Raw genomic sequence first — 25774 nt, 5'->3', positions numbered from 1 at the left:
AAATAATCTCTGGTAAAGCCTTACTGGAATTTCACCAACTTGATCTGTAATCCCAGTACTAAAATGACAATTTAGACAACTTTACAGCTCAATATAAGTGCTTTGACAAAAAATATAAGCTCCACATTTTTGCTTTTAAACTCTCAGCCTTTCCCTATAGACTTCCATTGTAAATGCATTACTGTCTTAAATATTGTTATTCTATTAAATGTTCAGATAGTAATTCTCTTCCAATATTCCTCAGCACCGCTGTCACTGCATATGCCAGTCAAGTGGCTTTCCCCTCTCTGGGCCAGTCGACCGTTTACAGCGGCTTTCCTCAGTCAGGCCAGACATACGGACTGCCACCATTTGGTATGTGTTTCACCCAGTTGCTGTCTGTGCTTTATTTCATCTGGACTCATTCCAGTTAAACCCTCACCCTGCATTTACACTGTACGCTGGCAGTCAGACAAAACCACATTTCAAAGTTACATCCTGTTCGTAACCTTCCTCTAATCACCTCGTTCATCTCTGCATCCCTTCTCTCCTCCACTCTTTGCCCTCTCACGCTCCATCTATCCATGCACGGCTTCAGGCACCATGTGGCCGGCAGAGTTTGAGGCACCTTCTGTTGGCCATACAGGGTTTCTCAGCTTCAGCTCAGCTTATACCTCCACCCAACCCAACCAGATCCACTACTCCTACCCCAGCCAAGGCAAGCCTGCTGCTGCTCTCTCTCTATCTATCTCACCAACAGCTACACATTCTCTCTTCCCCTCACAACCTTTAGCCCTGTTCACACTGACAGTGACTTGCTCCTAGAGTTATTATTCAGTTTTTACAACTATTTTATTTTCAATTTGTCCTTTTGAATTTAGTTTATTTTTCATTAGATTTCATGCTGATTGTTAGGTTTGGTTTAGTTCGATTATATTTTTTTAATTATATTTAGTTTTTATTTGAGTTTTAGTTGTAATATTTTATGACCGTTTAAAGGGATAGTTCACCCCAAAATTTGTACTTATAATTTACTCACCCTCATACCATCCTAAATGTGTATGACTTGCTTTCTTGTGCTGAACACAAACCAAGATTTGTAGAAAAATATCTCAGCCCTGTAGCTCCATACAATGCAAGGGAATGGTGACCAGGCTCCAAAAATCATAAAGTCAGCATAAACGTAATCCATAAAACTCCAGTGATTAAATCCATATCTTCAGAAGCAATATGATAGTTGTGGGTGAGAAACGGATCAATATTTCATCTAATTCTACTTCTAGATCAATATATAAGTTCTTCATGAATTGTATCATCTCACATGCATAGATTCAATAATAATTTGATGCACAGAAAACAGTGTCTGAAATTGTCTGTGTTCCAAGTTAGTTTGATCTTGTTCATGATATGCATTATGCAGCACTACTGAAAGTTTTTTGTTGCATGAAATCTGATTCCTTGCTAAAATATTGCAACATCTTTTTTCTACCGGCAACTCCAGCAATGACTTTAGGGCTTCCTGTGGTGCAATTAGCAACAAACAGTATATCAACTTGGTGACCTCCAGTGATGAAACACGCTGTCTGCGTTGAATGGGGCTTTATTAACAATAGACCATTGAGAAGAAAAACTCAATACATCCATCAACACCATTTTCATTACCAATCATAATGCAAAAATATTTGTCATGATCACGAAAATTTGTAGCTCAAAGCTGATGACTACATATCTCTTGGGTTTGATGTCCTCTTTAATGGTTGTTTGCCTATATTCAGGTTCCTGTTTCACTACGTCCAGCGTGTACACTAACATCCCCTCAGCAACTGCAGTGACTACAGCTACTGCCACACATCAGGTGAGCTTTCATAGAACATCAATCCACAAGCTGTGGAATAAGTTTATTCCACAGCTTATTCATAGCGCGAGATAGAGGTCGATCAGTAGTGAATTTTACCGATAACTAAGGTAGTGGAAAAGGCTGCTTACCGATTCATCGGTTGATAGTCTTTAAAATTTATGTACATTTTAAATGTAATTTAAAAATGTATTTGTTGAATGTAAAAAAAATTACTTATTCTCTCCTTATTGTAACACACACCTGCATCTCGACGAAATGAATGAAGATTTCTGCTTGAGTTTCCAAGTTAGATATCCGATATAAAGTGTCATTCCGTTGCACTTTCCTCAGACTCTCCGAGTTGAATGGAACACTTCAGTGATATGATGCATTATATTTTGATTATGCAATCTTTTGTTCATTTTGTAACACTGTTTTATATCAGCATATAATAATGAATAGATGATACACTGGAACAATAAGACGCAATGCAGCAGACATGTTATTATATATATACAGTTATGAACATGTAATTGCCCCTTGAGTACTTGACGAGTACTTAAAACAAAATGACCAAAATGCCCATGCCTACTGAGCACATGCGAGTCATTTCTTTCTCAAACTAGAGACTCTAGGACCAAATTAGCAATTTAGCATGATTACTCAAGTGGGTCTTAAAAAGTCTTAATTTGCCCTCCCGCAACAAGTCTTTAATTAATAAGGTCATGGCATTAAATGTTGTATGAGGTATTGTTTTCTCGTTGCGGGATTGTTTTCTTGTTGCATTTAAGTAGGTAGTAAGTGCGTTTTGAAGAGGTGCGCCCTGGTGTCCCGACAATTCTCTAACCATTGTAATTATGTCCTAGTTTCAGCTGGTAGGCTCACTGATTTTTTTTCTACTTAGATTTGATGTACTCATTTTCCTTCTCGATATTGTCTTTGGTATCGTTCGCAGAGAAGCAATTTCGAAGCGTTGCACGTTGATTTGATGATACTTTAATTCTAGAATTTCTGCAAATCTGCTGAAATGTATCTGGCAATGGCAATGACGTCATACACTTGACACACACTCTTTGTCATCCTGTCAGTCAGCACAAGTAGAAATGCTCCAATAAATGAGCATTTCTGTTCTCAACAATGAGCTGAAAGCAGCACGTGAATATGTAAGAGTATTTTTCTGTAATGTTCATATCCCCGCGAGCATGGAGGTAAATCAGACAATGTCACATTTAGACAGCTACACTGCACTTTTTACATAGTACAAGCATTTATATGTTCATATGTGGGGGTTGTATTTTTAATTTTGGTTACAATGTTGTGCACCTGAGCCACATCCGCCACACATGGTTTAATTTCTAATGCTCTCTTTTGTTTTCTCTACTCACTTCAGGATTATTCAAGTTACAACTCTCTTGGCCAGAGCCAGTTCTCCCAGTACTATGTTCCCCCTCCCAGTTACCTGCCCGCTGGGCTGCCCAGTAGTGACAGAGATGGCGCAGGTGTGGTGGCACCTGGATATCCAGCCATTAAAACAGAAGGCAGTGCCTCAGCAGACCTGCCCAACACAACAGGTGTGTTCTCTTTGCTCCGTAACATTTTGGCTAGGTGCTTGCTATGACTCTTCTAAGCTGCATTGCAGTCAGCCAATCAGATTGAACAAGAAAAATCTAGGGTTAAGCAATGCTTTATATTCCGTTGTTGTGTTTATGAATGCCCCTCATTCTTCTTCTACTCACAGTTCATACATTTGTTCTTTTTATCAGATGCTTCTCCAGGTGTGACGCACCCCACAGGTGTGGCTCTGCCTGCTGGGATGGCCCTCCCCACAGGAGCACGAGACCAGGACGAGCCCAACCGCAAAAACCCTCCTGGAAAAACTAAAGGCAAAGCCAAAAAATCAGACAGCTCACAATCTGCAGACAATGACCTTGAGGTAATGCAGCAGCTGGCATAGCCTTAGACCTGAAGTACACTTGCATACTTGCACAAGGTGCTAGCTATGAACATATTGACAGTTTAGTATTGTTTGCTATTACATGCTATTACATTTAGAAAACTGTTGCTCCTCCATTATAATATCAATATATATGACCTAAAAAAGATATGTAGCAACGCTGAGAATGTAACGTCTGCTTGAGTTGCTTTTATGAATTGTGATCTGACACTCTTCAGAACGCAACGACTCCTGAAATGGAGTTTGTGTAGATAGAAGCATTTGTGTTCATGTTCTTGCATAGTCTTGACTACAGACATAACTTCAAGCCTCACTTTTGTTGTTTGATAGTTAGTTTCACGATTATTCCATGCTTTTGTTTTATGTACAATATTGAGAGTAGAGAAATTATTCCATGGAGGAACATAACGGATTGGACAACAAACATGACCGAACACTTCTGAAATAAATGTTTCTTTTCATAGCGTGTCTTCTTGTGGGATCTGGATGAAACCATCATTATTTTCCACTCTCTTCTTACTGGCTCATTTGCACAGAAGTTTGGCAAGGTATGGCAAATTCCTTTTACAGAATTGCAAATAACGCAGTCTTTTATCTGCAAATAAAGAAATAGTTGTGACTGTAATCTTGCACACAAGTTATGCTTTATAGTAGATCCTTTATAGTTTTTGCTCAGTGTTTTGTGGGCTGATTGTATTTGATGCAGGACCCAGCAACGGTTCTTAATCTGGGTCTGCAGATGGAGGAGTTGATCTTTGAGCTTGCAGATACTCATCTTTTCTTCAATGATCTGGAGGTAAATGAAGTGTAACAAAAATCATTCCCTCTCTCTGTTTGGTTCATGTGAGAGTCATTTGCCCTTCATGTGAACACAGGAATGCGATCAAGTCCATGTTGATGATGTTGCCTCAGATGACAACGGGCAGGATTTGAGGTAATGAAACAAAGTCACATCCATGTCTGAATTGAGATATTTTAAAACTACTGTATCTTAAGTGGGTCTTGGTAGCTCAGTGAGTATTGATGCTGACTACCACCACTGGAGTCACGAGTTTGAATCCAGGGTGTGCTGAGTGACTCCAGCCAGGTCTCCTACGCAACCAAATTGGCCCGGTTGCTAGGGAGGGTAGAGTCACATGGGGTAAACTCCTCATGGTCGCGATTAGTGGTTCTCGCTCTCAGTGTGACATGTTAAGTTGTGCATGGATTGCGGAGAGTAGCATGAGCCTCCATATATTAATATTATCAATATATTTTTGAGGCATCTATATATTAACAGTAGCCATACATTTAAATTAGAAGCCTGGTGCAGGTGGCTGTCCAAATTAAATTGTGGATCGTCACCATACATTCAAAAGTTACAATGGTTTTTGTACTTCTTTAAGAATGAACAAAGTGACGTTGATGAGTTTGCAGGTGTTAGTGTAACTGGTGTAACCTCGTGAACTGAATAATTAGAAATTATGCAATTTCTCTGTATGTTTCTTTGAATAGGTTTCATTCAAGCTGTCAAACAACAAAAAGCAAACTTGTAACTTAAAATACATATTGTAGGCTATATGAAAGGCACAATATATCATCCAGTGATCGCTTTAGTAACTAGTAGTGTGTGCTTACCTTCATTGAAAATAAGTGTTTCGATTTTTAGAACACACCATGTCATCCGCCACTTGAATTTACTCTACCGCTCACTCTTAACCAAAGTTGTGTTGAGAATTTTCTTTGAAGAGACCAACACTATTGTGCATGAGCAGCCCTGTTTATATCTGAAAAGAAATCCTGATAAATATTGATAATCATCGGGAAACATTTCTGATTATCCATGCATGATTCAAAAAAATGTATGCGTATGCAATCTAGTGACGTGAATTGCATGGAGTGACTGTTTGAACTCTTCAGAATTTAGTGATTATCTCAAATGTTTTGTCAACAGACTTGATATCACTATGACTTTTTATGTCCTTGAAACAATAATGCCATAACACAAAACTTGTGGTTAAATTTAATAGTGTGAAAGCACTTATTGTAACTGCTTTTTCTTAGTCTTAGATGTAATAAATCTGAGCATACTATACTATCATCTAACACTGACCGTCTTGGCTTAGTACCTACAACTTCTCTAGCGATGGCTTCAGTGGGCCCAGTGCAGGTGGGGGGTCAGGGTCCACAGCAGCTGTACAGGGTGGCGTGGAGTGGATGCGTAAGCTGGCATTCAGGTATCGCCGTCTCAAAGAGATCTACAACGGATTCAAAGGGAATGTGGGAGGTGAGTGAGTCTTGTGCCTCATGTATCAACAGGGTGGGGCTGCAGCTCTATGAAGGTAAATTTGTGCCTAAAAGATTTGCAGTTGTTTATGTTTACACATACAGACTGTTATGTGGCCAGTCATTTTTGCATTTCATGACAACCTTTCATTGCTTGCATATTTCTAATTGCAGGTTTGCAATGTTTTTGGCCATTTTCAGGCGAAAGAACATTGTCAAAATTGTAAGCATGAAAAAAGAAAGTAAGAAGAATACAGATCAAATTTATTTTGTGTTAATATGAAGTTACAGATTCACAACTCACGATTTACACTTCTGCAAAGCATTAAAACATTGCAGATCTTTTTTCTCATGCTTGCAATTTGTTTACACCTCTCCAAAACATTTGGTGTGCATGCAGAAAACATGTACAGTATGCTTGCAATTTTATTTACAAATATTTTTGACACTAAATTAAACTCAAGAATACTTGGAATAAGTTTATGAGAGCTTCATACATGCGTGCTTGCTGATTGAACCAAAAATGTAAAATGTATATGTGGAATAACTGGTTTTATGTCCCAGCATGTCATACTTTAGCTTGTTCAGATATCAACATACAATTATGTACAAAAAGCAGAAGCATTGATGCATATGCTCCAATAGAATCTTTCTCACTGGTGACAATGCTGTGTTGATAAAACATTAGCATTAACTGTGTGTTCTCTGTTAAATCATTTTTATAGATCTGTAATTGCTAGATGAACCATCAATATTTCTGGTTCATTTTGTTGGAAGGGAAAGACTTTACATTGTTATGTGTGTATACTCTTATGTATGTATATAAAAGCATTTAATGCATATATCTGCTAAAAGTTCATTTTCTGTTGTCTTGGGAGTAAAGAAGTACACTGCCTGGCCCAAAAACATTTTTAGATTTAAATAAGCAGATACTTAAGCGCCTATGATTGGATCATTATTGCAGTGATTAATATGTTTCAGCTGGTAATGATTATTTAAGCTTAACTGGTGCAGTGTGCAGCTTCTCTTTTCTTAAACAACCATGTCGGAAGACGTATCCCATGGTCGTGGAAAAGATGTTACTGTGTTTCAGAAGGGGCAAATTATTGACCTTCATCAAGCAAAGAAAACAATTAAGGAGATTGCTGAAATCACTGGAGATGGGTTAAGAACTGTCCAACACATAAAACCTGGAAGGATAGTGATGAACCTTCAGCTTCGTGGAAAAAATGTGGTCTGAAAAAAATCTTGAATGATTGTGATCGGAGATCACTGAAACACTTGAAGTCACATCATAAAAAATCGTCAGTAGGACTCACAGCTAGGTTTAATAGTAAGAGTATTTCCACATGCACAGTGCGACGAGAACCTGAATTGGGGGATTGGGACTGAACAGCTGTGTGGGCACAATTAAACCACTTGTTAATGAGGCTAATTTGAAAAAAATGACTTATTGGACTGTGGAGCAATGGAAAAGGGTCATGTGGTCTGATGAGTACAGATTTACCCTATTTCTAAGCTATGGGTGCATCAGGGTAAGAAGGGAAGTGCTTGAAGCGAAGCACCTGTCATGCATATCGCCCACTATGTAAGCCTCCGGAGGCAGTGTTATGATCTGGGATTGCTTCAAATAGTCAGGTCTACGCTCAGCAACGTTATGCGGCCATAAAATGAAGTCAGCTGACTACCTGAATGTACTGAATGACCAGGTTATCCCATTAATAGTTTTTTCTTCCCTGACGGCATATTCCAGGATAACAATGCCAAGATTCATTGGTCTCAAATTGTGAAATAGTGCTTCAGGGAGCATTAGGATTCATTTTTACACATGATTTGGCCACCACAGAGTCCTGACCTTAACCCTATTGAAAGTCTTTGGGATGTGCTGGAGAAGACTTTATGGAAAGGTTTTACTCCAGTCATCAATATAAGATCTCGGCCAAAAATGAATGCAACACTGGACAGAAATAAAAGTGACGTTGCATAACTTTGTAGAAACAAATGTGCGCTGTAATAAAAGCTAAAGGCGGTCCAACAAAATATTTGAGTTTGTGACTTTTTTTGGCCAGGCAGTGTGTATAGCATAGGGTTGCACAAAACAAACAATTTTCATAAACAACCGATGACTAGTCAGTGTTAAGGATGATAATGTATAATTAGGCTACTTTATTGTCACATGACCCCAATCAGACATGATATACGGATGAGTGCAGCACTTCAACATGGTGACTAATGGGTATTTAACAAATAAATAACTATACTAACTAAACTATAATATCTTATTGAACAAAAATAAATAAATAAGAAAGGCTCCCATACAGAGCCGCAGAAAGATGCGCTTCAATGTAACCTGATTGCTTCAGGGTGATCCCCGCTGCACATTAAAAAGTGCAGAACTGCAAGATAACATTGCGGGTACACATCTAGTTCATGATCTCAAGCAGTTTAAACAGTTTTGTTTTGCTGCAAGAATTATTTAAGCAGTGTCAGACAATATCAGCAAAAGACTTTAATCTCTTCACGGCACCTCACAATTAACCCTCAGATTCTATTCAAGTAGGGCTACTTTACTGTTCACTGTAATATTTGACCAGAACTATTACAGGTGTAATTATTTTTTATTTTTAAATTATAACATTTCTTCTTCCTTTTAGTAAAAGCAACTTCTTTTGGGATCTTATTTACATATAGATTTCCCAATTTAAACACTTGCAAATTTATTAACTACAGTAAAACCTAGTTGAAACATGAAGAAAATGAGAATTTCTCATGTATTGGGGGCAAATTCCATCTAGTGAAAATAGAAAAATAATAACATTACTTGAAAATCTTGTTTGTGTGTTGTGTTCTGCCTTCTGGCTGTGTTAGACTTACCCATTTATTTCTGTGTGTGCACTGCAATGTGGATGTGTCATGGCCTCACCCCCTCATTTATGTGTGTGCATTCTGCATTGTGGCTGATTTGTATAGATTTTATCTGACAAATAGATATTTTTTTTTGCTGTGTTTTAGTGTTACCTGCATGTGCGTGTGTGTTTTGCTCTCAGCATGTTGTATAGTCTCACCCCTTCATTTCTATGTGTGTTTGTTCTGTATTGTGGCTGATTTAAAAATTGTATTTGACTATTCATTTCCTATGGTCGGTCAATTTTGACCTTGAACAGTAAAGGATTCGCTTTATTTTTTTACGACCACTTAGACTTATCAAATGAAGTCCAATTGTGTGTGTTCAAATGGCAAGTGGAGGAAAAGTCACCAAGTCTTGTACCACTCAAATTGTTTTACATCTAAAAATTTATTTTGGACAGTATTTGAGGGTTAAAGAAACAAAAATTCTTGCAGAGGGTTTTAATGTGCTAAAGCACATCACGCTAAAGCGCTCTCTAAGAAGTTCCATCTCTCATTTAATTTGAGGATTGCATCTCCCATTAAAACCACCAGCACTAAAAAGGATTAATGTCAGTAGTCAAACCCACTAATCGACTACTCGGTTGTTAGACGACTATTCAGTTAGTCGGCCTCTCTGGCACATCCCTATAACCTCAAAGTTAACAGACAGACAACACAAAACTCAATTTAATTTTTGGTTTGGTGTTATATTCAGAGGGTTTTCTTAGCTGTTGTTTTAATGTTATGTCATTGCTACAATTTGATACGTCATTCATTAGATCCAGCAGTATGTTCAAATTACTACATTTTACTGAGAATAATATGTTTAGAGATGTGTATTTTAAAAGGTATCAATTGCAAAACTCCTGTGATGATCTTGCAGGTCTGTTGAGTCCAATGAAGAGAGACCTGCTACTCCGACTCTGCTCGGAGATCGAGACTGTCACTGATGCCTGGCTTAGCACGGCCCTCAAATCTCTCCTGCTTATTCAGTCCAGGTGAGAATCACTCAACCTGCATCTGACTCATAAAACATGCATGGTTTAGATAAATGATCAGATCCACCTTTAGGGGTTTAACAATGTGGTTTCCTCTGAATAAATGGAGCATGCACAATAACAATGGGCTAATTGTTTGTGTGTTTGTTCAAAGGGGCAGATGTATGAATGTACTGGTCACCACCACTCAACTGGTTCCTGCTTTAGCTAAAGTGCTTCTCTATGGCCTGGGTGATGTCTTTCCTATCGAGAACATCTATAGTGCAACTAAAATAGGTAACAGTCTAACACGCTTGGAGAATGACTATATATATATATATATATATAATATTTGTACCTTGTTAGAAGTCGTTTCTTTAAGTAAAAATGCATGCAAGTAACAATGTTTTAGATGTTAGATGTGTCTATCAAGGGCACAATCACCATTTTATTTGATACAAAGGTAAATCTAGAGCAAGCTGTGAGGAATAAATGCACATCTGGTAATGAAAATGGAAATTAAAGTAATGAGAATTAGATGTTTGCATTCTGACCTCTAGGGTGAATTTACACATACATTTGAAGTAAGAAGTTTACATACACCTTAGTCATAAACATTTAAGTTTCACAATTCCTGACATTTAATCCTGTTTTAGGCCAGTTGGGATCACTAAGAATGTGAGATGTCAGAATAATAGTAAAAAGAATGATTTTTTTTTTCAGCTTTTATTTCTTTCATCAGATTCCCAGTGGGTCAGAAGTTTACATGCACTTTGTTAGTATTTGGTGGCATTGCCTTTAATTTGTTTAACTTGGGTCAAACATTTTGGGTTGTCTTCCACAAGCTTCTTACAATAAGTTTCTGGAATTTCGACCCATTCCTCCTGACAGAACTGGTGTAACTGAGTCAGATTTGTAGGCTTCCTTGCTTGCACACACTTTTTTCAGTTCTGCCCACAAATGTTCTATTAGTTTGAAGTCAGGGCTTTGTGATGACCACTCCAATACCTTGACTTTGTTGTCCTTAAGCCATTTTGCCACAACTTTGAAGGTATCCTTGGGGTCATTTTCCATTTGGAAGACCCATTTGTGACTGAGCTTTAACTTCCTCACTGATGTCTTGAAATGTTGCTTCAATATGTCCACATATTTTTCCTTCCTCATGATGCCATCTATTTTGCGAAATGCACCAGTCCCTCCAGCAGCAAAGCACCCCCACAACTTGATGCTGTCACCTCCATGCTTCACAGCTGGGATGGTGTTCTTCAGCTTGCAAGACTCATCCTTTTTCCTCCAAACGTAATGATAGTCATTATGGCCGAACAGTTCAATTTTTGTTTCATCAGACCAGAGGACATTTCTCCCAAAAGAAAGATATTTGTCCCCATGTACACTTGCAAACTGTAGTCTGACTTTTTTATGGTGGTTTTGGAGCAGTTACTTCTTCCTTGCTGAGAAGCCTTTCAGGTTATGTCAATATTGGACTTACTGTGGATATAGATACTTGTCTACCTGTATCCTCCAGCATCTTCTCAGGGTCCTTTACTGTTGTTCTGGGATTGATTTGCACTTTTCGCACCAAACTATGTTCATCTCTAGGAGACCGAATGCATCTCCTTACTGAGCAGTATGATGGCTGCATGGTCCCATGGTGTTTAAGCTTGCGTACTGTTGTTTGTACAGATGAACGTGTGGTACCTTTTTGAAATTGCTCCCAAGGATGAACCAGACTTGTGGAGGTCCACAATTGTTCCAACAACTTTTTTTACTGAGGTCTTGTCTGATTTCTTTTGATTTTCCCATGATTAACTCCGTGTATGTACAATTCTGACCCACTGGAACTGTGATTTTATAGTCCATTAAAAGTGAAACAATCTGTCTGCAAACAATTTTTGGAAAAATTACTTATAAAAATTACTTATTACTTAAAGTAGATGTCTTAAACGACTTGCCAAAACTATAGTTTGCTAATATGAAATCTGTGGAGGGGTTAAAAAATGTGTTTTAACAACTTCAACCTAAGTGTATGTAAACTTCTGACTTCAACTTGATTATGGGTGACATTCATTTGATTAATGCTGACTGTCCCTTATATTTACAGGAAAAGAGAGCTGCTTCGAGCGCATCATCTCTCGCTTTGGGAAGAAAGTGACCTATGTTGTTATTGGAGATGGCCGTGATGAAGAATTTGCTGCAAAGCAGGTACTGTATCAATACAATTCTTTGAGCATTTAACTCTCCTACCAAAGTGTTCATTTAAAAACCAACTCTTATTCTCCAGTTGCAAAAGATTCCTGATGATACCTCTATTCTTTAACCCACTGATTTACATGTTTTAGTATATTTTACCACATCGAAGCTCATTTTAATTACATTTTTAAATTTTTTATGCATTTGGCAGACGCTTTTATCCAAAGCAAATTACAGTGCAATTATTACAGGGACAATCACCCCAGAACAACCTGCAGTTAAGTTCCTTGCTCAAGGACAACAAGGGTGGTGGCTGTGGGGATCGAACCAGCGACCTTCTGATTAACAGACCTGTGCTTTAGCCACTACGCCGCCACCACTCCGACAAATTAGTATTTGTCATACCTGCAAACTCCTTGCTTTTGAATCCAAAATGTGGCATTTACTTGATTTGTGCAGATCCAATGAGTTTTTCTTTTGGTGGGGGGGTTTTAGTAATACAAATTATGGATGTCAATCAATTACATGGTGTGCCAATTAATATATCAAATTGATTTGCATTTATCAATATTGGCTGAGAAAGCAGCCAAATAAAGATAACAAAAATTATTCAGATAATTCCAAGTCATTGCATTATTGTGGGAAAAGAGTAAAGCATTAATTAGACAATACAAAAAGTGGCTTTTAAATTAAAAATATTGTTTGTTTTACTTGCCTACTCTGGACAACAATCTATTTTGTAATTAAGTTCGGCAGCCTCTCACAGCAGAGGTTTTCAAACTTTTTGTTGCCAAGGACCCCCAAATATGTTGATCTCCTCATGAGGGACCCCTACCTGAAATATAAAGGCACCTATATATTATTTGTTAACACATGCGATTAAAGTTTAACATGTAAAATATTTCTTGTACAAAACAAGCCCAGATGGGACTTAAAGCAAATAAGTACTTTTCAGCCTTTTAAAGGCACAATTTAATTAACAAAGAAGCACATCATGTCTTAACTATCACTAAAATGCAGAACGATGTCAAGCGCTTTTCATGTGGAGTATAAAGTGGCGCTTGACACTGGCGTTTACGTCCTGACTTGAAAGACGTGGAAGGCTTTGTCAAAATGTTAATAAAGCATTATTGTTACATAGTTTGCATTAAAAAGAAGTATATAGTGTGAGTGTGTGTGTATATATATATATATATATATATATATCTACTCAGCACTACTATATAAAATCATGCTTTTCTACAATCATAAATAGTATAAAGACAGCATTGTATTAAGTTAATTTGCAAAACACAAAATTTATGAATTGGTATTTTTATTATTATTGTACCAAAGCCAAAATAAATTATTATAATATTATCTGAATTTTTTTGACTTTGTATTTAGTTGACAGCATGTATTTTCTGCACAATTACAGTAATATTAGATTTAGATTTTCACATAAATATATGCAGATATTTTATTAATTTGTGGACCCTCTAGCACCCACTTGTGGCCCCCTGGAGGTCCCTGGACCCCAGTTTGAAAACCGGTCTGCGCTACTTTTAATTGTTGGTCAATGTACATCGTGTGCGTCTAGCAGTCTTTGAGTTCGTCATCTGTGATAGACTGTGCCGACTGCCCCCTGCTGACTGCCTATTTGCAAAACATTGACTTTATGTCAAGCATAAATTGCTCTGATGGTATGAAAATTCCTTGTTGGGGATACTAATATTAAAAATAATAACAAGGATGAAAGGATGGAATTAATTTTAACCCACCCCACTTGCCTACACGCCATGTCACCTTTTTTGCACAAGTTTGCAGGTATGAATTCTGTAAAGCTACATTAATTTGTGGCTTCCTATTCATGATCTAATCAGTATATACCTTGATTCTTTAGCATAACATGCCGTTTTGGCGTATCTCTGCTCACGGGGACCTGAGTTCCCTTCACCAAGCTCTGGAACTGGACTTCTTATAGATGAAACTGGAGGAAAGACTTGGAGTTGGTCAAAATCCCTGCTGAGAAGACTTCAGCTGTACCATAACTCTCATCAACTTTATCCACAGCAGCTGAGGTGGTCTAGGGAACACTAGTGGTCAGAGACAGAACTGAAGTAATCTGTGACGCGTGTCTCTGACCTCGCAAGCCCTCCATTCCCTTAATGGCAGCTATCCTCCCCCATGGGTTGAGCCTTGCACTGGGACTCCACTTCATTAACACAACAGGACATGAAGAACACTGCATCTATCTCACAATGTAGCTTTAGCATCTTCAAAACAACTGAATTCACCAAAGGAATAACCCTATGACCAAAGGTCCGCACTGGCACACAAACCTGGCAGGGATTGAGGACTTTTATTATCTAGTTTAAATTCATGGTTACTTTGTGTTTGTTTTCAAGGGCTGATTGATTTGCACTCATTCCAAAGGTTAGGATCAGTTATTATGAGCCGGCAGGTTACATGCTTTGAATTCATCCAATGAATTATGCATTTATTTCAGTTCTTAAAATGGATCGCAAATATGGCCTGTTTGATGTATTTTCAAATGGTACAAACAGGGTTTAGCAGATCCCACTTAATTTTAGTGTTTTAATGTATGGATTATTTCTAAACTGCATGCATTTTTCTTAGACTTAATCTGCTGCTGCTTTTTTCTTTTTTTTTTTAATTGGGCAAAGTTAAAAATTTCTGACTGAAAATGTCCAGTGATATAACCATATTTATTTTTGCTCATTATCTCCCTTTAGTATCTTGAAGAAATAGTTAGCCCAGAAATGATAGTTTCTTCACCTTAATGTTGTTTCAAATCCATATGACTTTCGAAGGGGGGAGAGCAGAGAACAACCTTTAAAAAAAAGAATTTAGGTCTCTGTGGATGTGATTTGTGGCTGTTTTTTTTTTTTTGTAACAAGCCTCAACTCATGTTTAAAGCAATTATAGCCACATGAACTAACCCCCTGAATTAAAGGGATAGTTCACCCAAAAAGGAAAATTCTAATTGGCTCACCCTCATTTCATCCCAGACTTTCTTTCTTCTGAAGATCACAAAGATTTTTATATATCTTAGCTCTGTAGGTCCATACAATGCAAGTGAATGGTGATCAAAACTTTGATGCTCCAAAATGCACATAAAGGCAGCATAAATGTAATACATCAGACTCCAGTAGTTTAATCAATGTCTTCTAAAAGAATTCAATTGGTTTTGGGCGAGAACGTTCCAAAATATAACTCCTTTTTCACTGTACATCTTTCTCGTCTCTAGTTACGATCATGATATGAAACTCTATTTCACTTCCTTGTGCTTGACACATCCGCAGAGCGCTAGATGGCGCTATAGGAAGTGAAATTGAGCTTGAAATCATGATTGCTAAGGACACTGCTGATGTCAGGGGTTTTTTCTAAAAACGTATTTTTTGGTCTGTTCACACCCAAAATAATTTGGATTGCTTCTGAAGACATGGATTAAACAACTGGAGCCATGTGGATTACTTTTATGCTGACTTTATCTCCTTTTTGGGGCTTCAAAGGCCCGATCACTATTCGCTTGCATTGTATGGACCTACAGAGCTTTCTTAAAATCTTTGTGTTCAGCAGAAGAAATTCATACACATCTGGGATGGCATGAGGGTGAGTAAATGATGAGCGAATTTTCATTTTTGGGTGAACTATACTTTTAAAGGTGAAATGACTGTTGAATTATGAGGCTTTCTATAAAATGACCTCTTGGACGTAGCCAAAATTAGCTGTGAAAGTGAAGCTTCGGGGCCCCAGTCTGTGATATTTTCTTTAGTTTTTACAAATTTGGGAGAAAACTGTTTTGATAATGTGCAATACATTTCTGGTCAGTGATTCGAACGGTTTCAATTTTGGTAGTTTTTGTTAGCAGGATGGGTAATATTCCTGGCCGCTGTGAGATTTTGACTGAACAATACTGAGCCTGAAGAAAATGCATTTTACGCAAGCAGCTTTGACAGTTAAGAATGTGTACTCGCATGACTGTGTGTGCATTTCTTGTATATATTTATATTGTGCCTTTTTAAATATAATCACCATTCAGTACATGTATTACCTTAAAGGGAATTACTGAAATAAGACAAACATATGTTTGTATTTTTGTTTGTTTTCTGGTGAAGTATTAACTTTGAGTCATAGCCCAGTGCCGTTATGTGTAATTTTCTTCTAGTTTGGTGCTTTTGATGTATGCTGACTTCTAAAGCTCTCTTGTGACTTTTCATAAATGACTGTATTATGACCTCACAGACTCTCATTTCCTGCCAATCAAATCCTGTTAGTCTTTCACTTGAATCATGAAAGTGTCTCTATTCTTCTGGTGCTTTTTCTATGTCCTACTTTATCAGTTGTTTCGTGCATTTTTCAGGAAAAATGACCTGGTCCCCGTATACTGTCTAATTACAATTAGTTGCCATGTAATTTCATCATCATGAGACATTAGAATTTATTACTATACTTCAATATTTTAGCCTATTTATTAAGATGTATTCATTTCAATTGAATAACAAGTTTCCATTTAATTGAACTGAATAGTCTTGAAGAAAATGTAATTAATAAAACTTGCATTTTGTAAGATTTGTAAATTTTATTTTGGTAAAGATTAAGAAGTTCAATTAAATAGAAATGTGTTATTCAATTTAAATGGATACATGTTGAAAATAGGCTAAAATATTTTTTTGGAGTGTAATGCAAAGACAATCAAGGGATCTATCAGCTCTTGTGGCCAGCGACCATGTTTGTTGAAGCTTTGAGGACAGTAGGAGAAATTTCTGCCATATTCGAACTGTAACTGGATGATTTCTGCAAATGCCTGTACATACACCGTTTATGTTCTTGGTTTTGTGTAATTTCATTAAACACTTTGAGGCTGTCTCAACTGCTTTGCTTGTTTCTCTCTGGCTCACAATGGGATGAATCTAAGCACATTCTCCCCCTTGTACTATGTATATATATATATATATATATATATATATATATATATATATATATATATATATATATATATATACACATATATAATCCATGCGAGAACTACTATGATGTCTAAATACTTTAGTTTAAATAATATAATTGTTTTAAGGTTATGTAATGAGAATAAGGGGTAAAATGTACGGAATTGTCATGAAAGTAATGACATGAATATAATGTCATAATGCAAACAAATCTTAATGGTCTTCAAATAGGCTTAAAATATATATATATATATATATATATACAGTATATATAATTTATTTTCGTCTTGGAGTTCACTCAATAGGATATTTGCATTGCTTTGTCTTGCTTTCACTTGATCATCTGAATATTCATGGCATGGAATACTTTGAAGTATAACTGATATTACGTCAGTTCTGGGAATCAAGACCACATGTAAGGGGTGCAGAGGCGTACTGGCCATCGGGAGAATTGGGACTTTTCCTAAAGGGCCGGCCGCGAAAAGGGCCGAATTAGAGGCAATAAACTGAAATGGGAATTTGATGCAGATTTCATCTTTCGTTGGTATGCTTGGAAGTCAATGCTCATGTTAAATATTGCAATCTGTTATATTACTAGTTCAGATTAGTCCTTGGGGATGCAAATAAGATTTGTATTCTAATATTCTAAGGATGATGTAGACTGGGTATATTCAAACAAATATTTGCAAGAGTAAATGTTAATGGTAAATTTGAGTTTAAATGGGCATATTGATACTATTTAAAATAATTGTTACACAAGTATTTTGTTCTTTAGTCGTGTCTATTTCTGTGCTTTGCTACATAAATCCAAAACATGCCTGTATAATTAGTATTAATGGAACTACACAATGCATCACATAAGAGTTTGAAAAATATAAATGAAAATGTCTGAAAACAACATGGACTTATTTAGCAAAATAATTTGCTAAACAAAATTTTACAAATTGGGCCATAAGTTATTTATGGATCAACCCATCAGTTAGTTATGGCTCATCTTTTCACTCAATGATGTGTTTGATGATTGTCACCATCATTGTGATTTGTGTGAAAAGTATTCATGCCCATGTGTGTCTCTTAAACAAGCTTAAGTATGAATATATTTGATTTGATTTTGGCCTCTGATCATTGAATGTTAGTTTAATTTACCTTTGACAGTGGGATAACCCTAATAACTTATAAACGTATTATAAATGTTCAATAACTTATAATATCACTTAATATTATTGATACCCATATATTTAATTAGAATTAAGTTGATTAAAAGTCAAGTTTACTTAAAAAGACACTAAGCTCATTGAACTTAATCTATATTAATTCTATTGATTAATGTCAACTTTATGTTCTGTTTAAACAACTTTTCCTTTTAAGCTGACAACTTAAAATTTTAAGGCAATGCAAACTCAACTTCTTTACATAGTGTAAGCACGTCTGTTGCATGTAGTGATTAAACTTCAAAAGAAAACGTGTCTAATAATGTAATGTACAAATGGTACTCTTAGCTGCAATGTAGCAAAAGATTCATAATTTGTGCAAAACAAAGCAAATAAATTAACCATAATATCCTGTGCAACAACAAAAAAACTACAATACTGTACAATTATACATTGTTTTTTAATAAAAAATGTAAAAAAACATAATAATGACATGATTAGTGTGAGAATAAGTAACAGTCTTTCTAATGTTAAACCAGGATCTATGAGAAGAAATTGACAGCCATAGTCCTCGTTCTCTTGTGAACTCCAGTGATTGGTTGTGTTGGAGGTGCAGGTTCAGGAGATGTGTCTTCCACCATATAACATGCTGCTTCTCGGCCCATATCCTCAGGTTTATGTGGCTCAGCTATTTCCGATTCAAGACATTTAGGATGGAGCCATCTGTAGTATATCATTCTCAGTCCAATTCCAAAAATGTACAAACCTAGTAGTACAGGGATCACTATATATGGATCAAAGGTGTTCAAACAGCCCGCTTGATCTACTACCATCCAGCACCACAAGCCCAGCAACACCATTGTGTCCAGACCCATGATGACATAATAGACAATACTCTTTTCCTTGGATCTTTCTTTGGCTACATTTAACCAGCTGAAGTACCAGATGAGTCCAACTGCTGCTCTGTACAGCCATTCCCAATACTGATTTTCCATGAAGTCTGTCTTCTGGCTCCAAGCCCCCAAAACAAGCAGCATCCACACAGAAAGGAAGTGGGCAATGATGTAACAGGGCAGTACAGAGAAGAAGAATGCCAGAGCGGTTACACGTGGAATGATCAGCAACAAGTTCCACAGGAAGTAGACAAACGAGGAGGTCCACCCCAGCTGGCGTTGTTCAGGAAGAAATGCGCGCATGCAGCGGTGGTACGCGACAATACTACTGGCAATTGCAGCAGCTGATACGAGGGTTTTTATTCCTGAAATAGAAAATATCATTAGGTAATACAATCTGTGCCAATAAGACATACACTCACCGAGCACTTTATTAGGAACAACTGTACACCTACTTATTCATACGATTATGTAATCAGCCAATCGTTTGTCAATTGTGTAATGCATAAAATCACGCAGATACAGGTCAAGAGCTTCAGATAATGTTCACATCAACCATCAGAATGGGGAACATTTTTGATCTCAGTGATTTGGACCATGGCATGATTGTTGGTGCCAGACAGGCTGGTTTGAGTACCGTAATTTCCGGACTATTGAGCGCACCTGAATATAAGCCGCACCCACTGATTTTTAAATAAAATCTTATTTTGAACATAAATAAGCCGCACCTGTCTATAAGCCGCAGGTGCCTACCGGTACATTGAAACAAATGAACTTTACTCAGGCTTTAACAAAACACGACTTGTAACAAAAATAAATAGGCTTTAACGAAACACGGTGTGGCAGCGGGGCGTGGTCAAGCGCCCGTCCGGAGAGAAAAGCGGTAAGGGCGCTTACACCTGAGCTAAATTATGTCTAACACCGGTGTCTAATTTCAGTAAGCATGGGGAGAGCGGCATAAAAGGCAGCAGCCACAGAGCTGAGAGAGTGACACACGTCAGTCTAGTGTTGGCGCATAGAAGAATTGAGAAACTTTATAAAATTGATTAAACATTGCTGTGGCCATTAAAAGCCTTACCTGGAACGTCAAGTGCCCTGCTGAAAACTGTCACACTGGTGCCCGTGTGACAGTTTTCCCAAGAAGGACACGTGAAGCAGGGCACTTGAAATTAGACACCGGTGTTAGACATAATTTAGCGCAGGTGTAAGCGCCCTAACAGCTTTTCTCTCCCGGACGGGCGCTTGACCACGCCCCCGCTGCCACACACGGCTTGTAATAAAACATTTGCAGTAAACAGTAGCCTACCAATTAAGTCATTGGTCACTATCTTCCTCGTCCTGTGCACTGAAACCACTGAAGTCATCTCCTTCGGTGTCGGAGTTGAATAGCCTCAGATTTAGTTGTCTTTTTGCACTGAGTCAATTCCTCACGCTGCTGTTTCCAACGTCTTATCATCGACTCATTAAGACCAAGCTCCCGTGCAGCAGCTCTATTTCCTTTTCCAACAGCCAGATCAATCGCCTTCAACTTGAAAGCAGCATCATATGCGTTTCTCCAGGTCTTTGCCATGGTGAGGGTGACAAAATTACTACCGTAATCAGAATGATGGGAAGTTTGGGCGCGCTCGATTTATTTTTTTATAAAATTTGAAAGCGGGAAAAATCCATATATTAGCCGCGTCACTGTATAAGCCGCGAGGTTCAAAGCGTGGGAAAAAAGTTGCGGCTTATAGTCCGGAAATTACGGTATTTAAGTACCGTAACTGCTGAGCTCCTGGGATTTTCACACACAACAGTCTCTAGAGTTCACTCAGAATGGTGCCAAAAACAAAAAACTTCTAGTGAGCGGCAGATCTTTGGACAAAAAAAGCATTGTTGATGACGGACGTCAACGGAAATTGGCCAGACTGGTTCGAGCTGACAGAAAGTCTATGGTAACTCGGATAACCCCTCTGTACAATTGTAGTGAGCAGAACAGCATCTCAGAATGCACAATACATCACACCTTGAGGTGGATGAGCTACAACAGCAGAAGATCACATCTGGAACTTACAAGTGTTCATAGTGTTCCTAATAAAGTGCTCAGTGAGTGTAGATAACAGAAAACATTCAACACATATGGTAGGTTATCTTTTATCAATAAGGTTCTGATAACATATACACTACATTATCAAGGAATAAACACTCTTTGTTTTAAATCCATGAAAGGTAAATTTCAAGAATGTTTCACCAAAGAGACTGAATTCACTTTCAGACTCCATGTGCAGAGCATTATTTGCATTACATGTAGAAATTGTAATCTCAGATTGAAATGTATTGACAAAAACAGCCTGACATGTTTCAGCATTTTTAACTCAAGGCACAGTTCATAAAAAAATATTTATTTGTCTTCCGCATATATTTTCTCCAAGCAACACTTAAGAGTTATCGGTAGCACTTTATTTGTTAACTTGAACTAACAATGAAAAATAGTTTTACAAATAAATTAATAGTTTTAAAAATAGCACTTATAACACATGTTAATATTAATGTTCAGTATACTAATAGGTCTCCAATTTTTGACATAAATTGTTTTCCAAGTTAACATAAGTTAAAGCCTTATAAACTAACATAAACAGACAATAGTTTTTTCATAAGGCTGTAAAATATATTGTTTATTGTTAGTTCATGGTTCCTAATGCATTTAATAATATTAAAGAATAGAAGCTTATTGCAAAGTGTTACAGAATTCCAGTATCTTGCAAAACATCCAAGTGGTTATTTTCCATATAATAAAAGGGAATAGTAAATTAACCTTTAAATCACCAAAAAGCACAAAAAAAAAAAACTTCCTGGACATAAAAGTAGTCCATACAACTTTTTCACAATATTTCAAAGCTTCTGAAGCCATACGATAGCCTTATGTGCGGAAACAGACTGAAATTGAAGTCATCGCTCACAAATATTCATGCTTCACATTTCCAATCCTGATGTGTTCTTGATACATACGAAAACCAATAGCATACATTTTCAGACTTGGAATATACCTGTAAGGCATATGGATTATTTTAATGTTAAAGTTTTAAATGTTTTGGATTTGAGACAGACCTGTAATGAGCTCCAGGTTTCCTCTGTGTGCAATTATAGAGATCATAAGTGTGAGTTGTGGGGCACTTTCGGAAAACGTCTCTATTAGTCGAAGCATCTGGAGATCAAAGTTCAGGGATAAAGCCACGTTCTCTGAGAAATGATCAGTTTGTCGGAGAAAGCTGTATGTCGAAATCTCCACCACCCCTGCATACCTGCGACAACAAGGTAATTCCTTAACCCTTTACATATTGATGAACACTTGTTAAAAATAATAACCAAGCTATAATAGCCAACAGTAATCCCACAATTTAGATGTTGATTTACTTTTATAAATATAAATGGTTTGAATTAAAAATGTCAGATTGTCTTCATTCTAGATTCACATGCACATTTGTTAGTTTGTCAAAGCTGGCATGAAACAATATTCGCAAACACATTTTACTTCCATAATGTGACATATTTCCAAGTGAAACTGGATATCCAATTCACGATAAGAGCAGAAACATGCAAATAGAATTAATTACATGGAATCAGTTTTGATTTCATATTGACTTTTAAACATTCATAATTTTACTGTAGCGTTATCAACATTATTCAGGGACAGTTATGAAACAAATCTCTGTTACAGACCTGAAGCAGACTCCAAGTTGTAGGACATGGACTGGTTTGATTAATCTATGCCTGTTTACACATTTTTCCACACCAGTTTCAAGCTTATCCAAGACATCAGAGTACCAGAGCCAGCTGAACACCTGTAACAACACCGAAGAGCCCAGCAGCAGAAAGATCAGCACTGCCAAATACCCATAGGCCCCATCCTGATAGAATGATACAGCCGTCCAAATGTCCAGACATACATCCAGCAGATAAAGAAACAATCCCAATAAAGTCAACAAGTAATCAAATAAAGTACTGTGGAAAGGGAAATCCTCCTCCATGATTTAGTTCAGTTCATTTTAGTCTATGTAACCCAGGATCCTTTTTCTTACCCGGTTTGTCTTGTGGCTTGTCAATACCTATTGAAACAGAAAGTAAACATACTTTGCCACCCACTTGCAAACTCCTCCCAAACAACATCTTCAGTTAAATGATAAATTACTGTTTTGCATTAGACTTCAGTGAATGATCATGTGATCAGACTCAGTAGGAAATGCCACGTATGTGCTTTTTATTTTTTTCTAGAGCTAGAGCTTTAGGTACACTGGTAATCTTAAAAGAATTGCATCTAGATCTGCCTTGAGAATATCACTATTGCATGAAAGAAAATGGAAAAAATTAAAAAATTGGCTAAAAAATAAACGTTCACCTGCTCTTATAGTTGTACTAAAGACTTATTGTGCACAATGTGGTTACATAATAAGAAAAACAGCATTACGACTATGGCAAACTATAATAAAAACAACATTAGTAATAATATATCTGCAAGCATCGATACCGGGGTCAAACCAATTATCGGCACCATGAGCAGCATAACATTTTTAGAAATAGTTATATTATAATTTTTACAGCACAGTCCTGAAATGTTTTGAGTCCATTCAGAGGTGCCAAAGACACATACTGATTTTCATAATGATATGTGAAGAAGTTTATAAAATACAGAATTTTATGACTAAATTCCAAATGGCCGACATGGTATCATTCGACACAGTATGTAGCACTTGATCTAAAGAGATTTTTGTTATTTTTCAGCAAAAGTGTTCAAAAGTCGTAATCCCAAAAAATCTGTTTTTGCTATTTCCTGACCAGTAGTGGGTAGTGCGCCAAAACGCTGCAGGTAACCTCAGGCCTCATGGTGATGACACATACAAAGTTTCGTCCCAATCCCTCAATGCGTTGCAGAGATACAGCCTCAAGTTCAATTTTGCGTGTTCTTCGTTTAATTTGTTGAAGCGACATTTGAAAACTGTATGGTTTATAAAAATTCTGTGAATAGATTTTGTTGAGTGTCTCTAGATGATGCAGGCCAATTTTTGTGCAAATCGTACAAACAGTCTAAGATGAGTTCAAAAAAGTAGTTTTTTTAAACATTTAAAAATGGCGGAAAGGAAAATTGCTGGATAATGACATAATTAGTATCATTGTTATTGGCATGAACCACGGAATCTATCAAGACCAGTCTCATGACAGTAGGCAAAAGGAGTCAATAGCTATTAGGAATTTAAAAAAAAAAAGTGACACTGTCCCGAATCTTTTTGAGTCCTTTCAGAGCATGGTGCCAAAGACACATAAGTTTCGTAACGATACGCCAAGTATTCTGCACTTTGTGTCTTAATTAAAAATGGCAGACGTACAAAATGGTCGACATAGGAATTTTTCATATGAGCTCGAAAAAGTACGGTTTTCAGAAAATAAAAAGGGTGTAATCTTCTTGAGCCAAGAAATGAGAGGAAAAAATAATTAAATTTCTAGGACTCAAGCATGAGTGCAGATTTCGGCAGTTGGTGGTGCTAGAGGGTTTGAGGTAGAAATTCCTCAAATAAAGATAATCTCGGGATGTTCTGATGGGTTTTTATAATAGGGTTTTTGAATTTATAATTAAAATAAGGTCTGCGGTAAACATTACTTTACAATACGTGAACGTTTTCTCTGCAACATAAATTACACACTTTCATACCCCAAAAGTGAATGTTGAAGCCGTATTATATACTTTTTTTAAAACACATGGTGGCTTCAAATTTCATGTTTATTTATGACTGAGTTTAATTTATGTTGTAGGAAAAAACATCCATATTTCATAAAGTATTGTTTACCGCAGACCTTATATTACACATAAATTCAAAAATTCCATTATAAAATTCCCGAGGGAATCCATGGTGACTTCAACTTCTGAGTTCGACTACACACAGCTGACGTCACAGCTGAATAGTACACAGACGGATTGTATTTTATTGCTCGGCAGGAAATGTCTTATTACAGCGGGGTTATTAATTGCGTAATTTTTTTAACAAGTAATTTCTCACATAATTAATTGCACCGTGTTAAATCAACAGTCTTTATATAGATATAAAAATATTAATACATGTAAAAAGATAACTGTAAGGAGTGGTGGTGGCATAGTGGCTAAAGCACAGGGCTGTTAATCAGAAGGTCACAGGTTCTAACCCCATGGCCACCACCATTGTGTCCTTGAGCAAGGCACTTAACTCCAGGTTGTTCCGGGGGGATTGTCCCTGTAATAAGTGCACTGTAACTCGCTTTGGATAAAAGCGTCTGCCAAATGCATAAATGTAAATGTACTGAGGACTAAAGGGACACAATTGGTATCTACCAGCCATGTAAATGTTTTACTGACTACCAGATAGGATTTCAGCCTTCTGTGGCAGGGAAATGCCATTCTCAGCTGTGCATCTCTATAGATTTGTGAACAGCATCTGCTGTCAAGTTCACCAACTGGAAATACTGTGCATGGCAATGGTAACCCAGAGACAACAAATAAATACACAAACAAACAGGGACACTTAATGCTCCCACATGAAGTACAAATAGTCTGAGTGCAATATGAATGTAATACACTTACAAAACACTGCAGAACAGTGAAATCACAAATCATGACGCACTGCCATGCATTCCATTCAGCATAACAAGACGACACACGTTTGAGACCTCTAACTGATTTTT

The 25774-nt window shown here is 37.1% G+C and overlaps 2 protein-coding genes across 4 annotated transcripts in view; one reads left to right on the top strand and one right to left on the bottom strand.

Moving 5' to 3' along the window:
• The window catches only part of eya3 (EYA transcriptional coactivator and phosphatase 3), a 39108-nt gene extending 22151 nt beyond the window's left edge, over window positions 1–16957 (top strand). For 2 of the 3 annotated variants that reach the window (XM_052093035.1, XM_052093034.1), the window contains exons 6-18: window positions 245–354; window positions 578–697; window positions 1755–1834; window positions 3207–3387; window positions 3580–3749; window positions 4235–4318; window positions 4477–4566; window positions 4646–4704; window positions 5876–6036; window positions 9808–9922; window positions 10077–10198; window positions 12003–12103; window positions 13974–16957. In XM_052093035.1, the coding sequence (XP_051948995.1) occupies window positions 245–354; window positions 578–697; window positions 1755–1834; window positions 3207–3387; window positions 3580–3749; window positions 4235–4318; window positions 4477–4566; window positions 4646–4704; window positions 5876–6036; window positions 9808–9922; window positions 10077–10198; window positions 12003–12103; window positions 13974–14054 (1474 nt within the window). In that variant the 3' untranslated portion in view covers window positions 14055–16957. The remainder of the gene's footprint in view (window positions 1–244; window positions 355–577; window positions 698–1754; window positions 1835–3206; window positions 3388–3579; window positions 3750–4234; window positions 4319–4476; window positions 4567–4645; window positions 4705–5875; window positions 6037–9807; window positions 9923–10076; window positions 10199–12002; window positions 12104–13973) is intronic. The other variant, XM_052093036.1, reaches the window with a different exon arrangement.
• A 1735-nt stretch (window positions 16958–18692) lies between these two features.
• LOC127620243 (XK-related protein 8-like) lies at window positions 18693–23197 on the bottom strand. Its single transcript, XM_052093399.1, has 3 exons — window positions 22787–23197; window positions 22175–22368; window positions 18693–19452 (listed from the first exon to the last, which is right to left on the bottom strand). Exons 1-3 carry the CDS (start codon window positions 23092–23094, stop codon window positions 18737–18739), a joined length of 1218 nt encoding a protein of 405 aa, XP_051949359.1. The 5' UTR covers window positions 23095–23197; the 3' UTR covers window positions 18693–18736.
• Between the last annotated feature and the right edge of the window lie 2577 nt (window positions 23198–25774).

This window comes from Xyrauchen texanus, chromosome 26, assembly GCF_025860055.1.
Source record: "Xyrauchen texanus isolate HMW12.3.18 chromosome 26, RBS_HiC_50CHRs, whole genome shotgun sequence".
Classification (NCBI taxonomy): domain Eukaryota; kingdom Metazoa; phylum Chordata; class Actinopteri; order Cypriniformes; family Catostomidae; genus Xyrauchen; species Xyrauchen texanus.
Note: the sequence above shows the minus strand (reverse complement) of the source record. Positions and strands in the feature narration are given on the sequence as shown.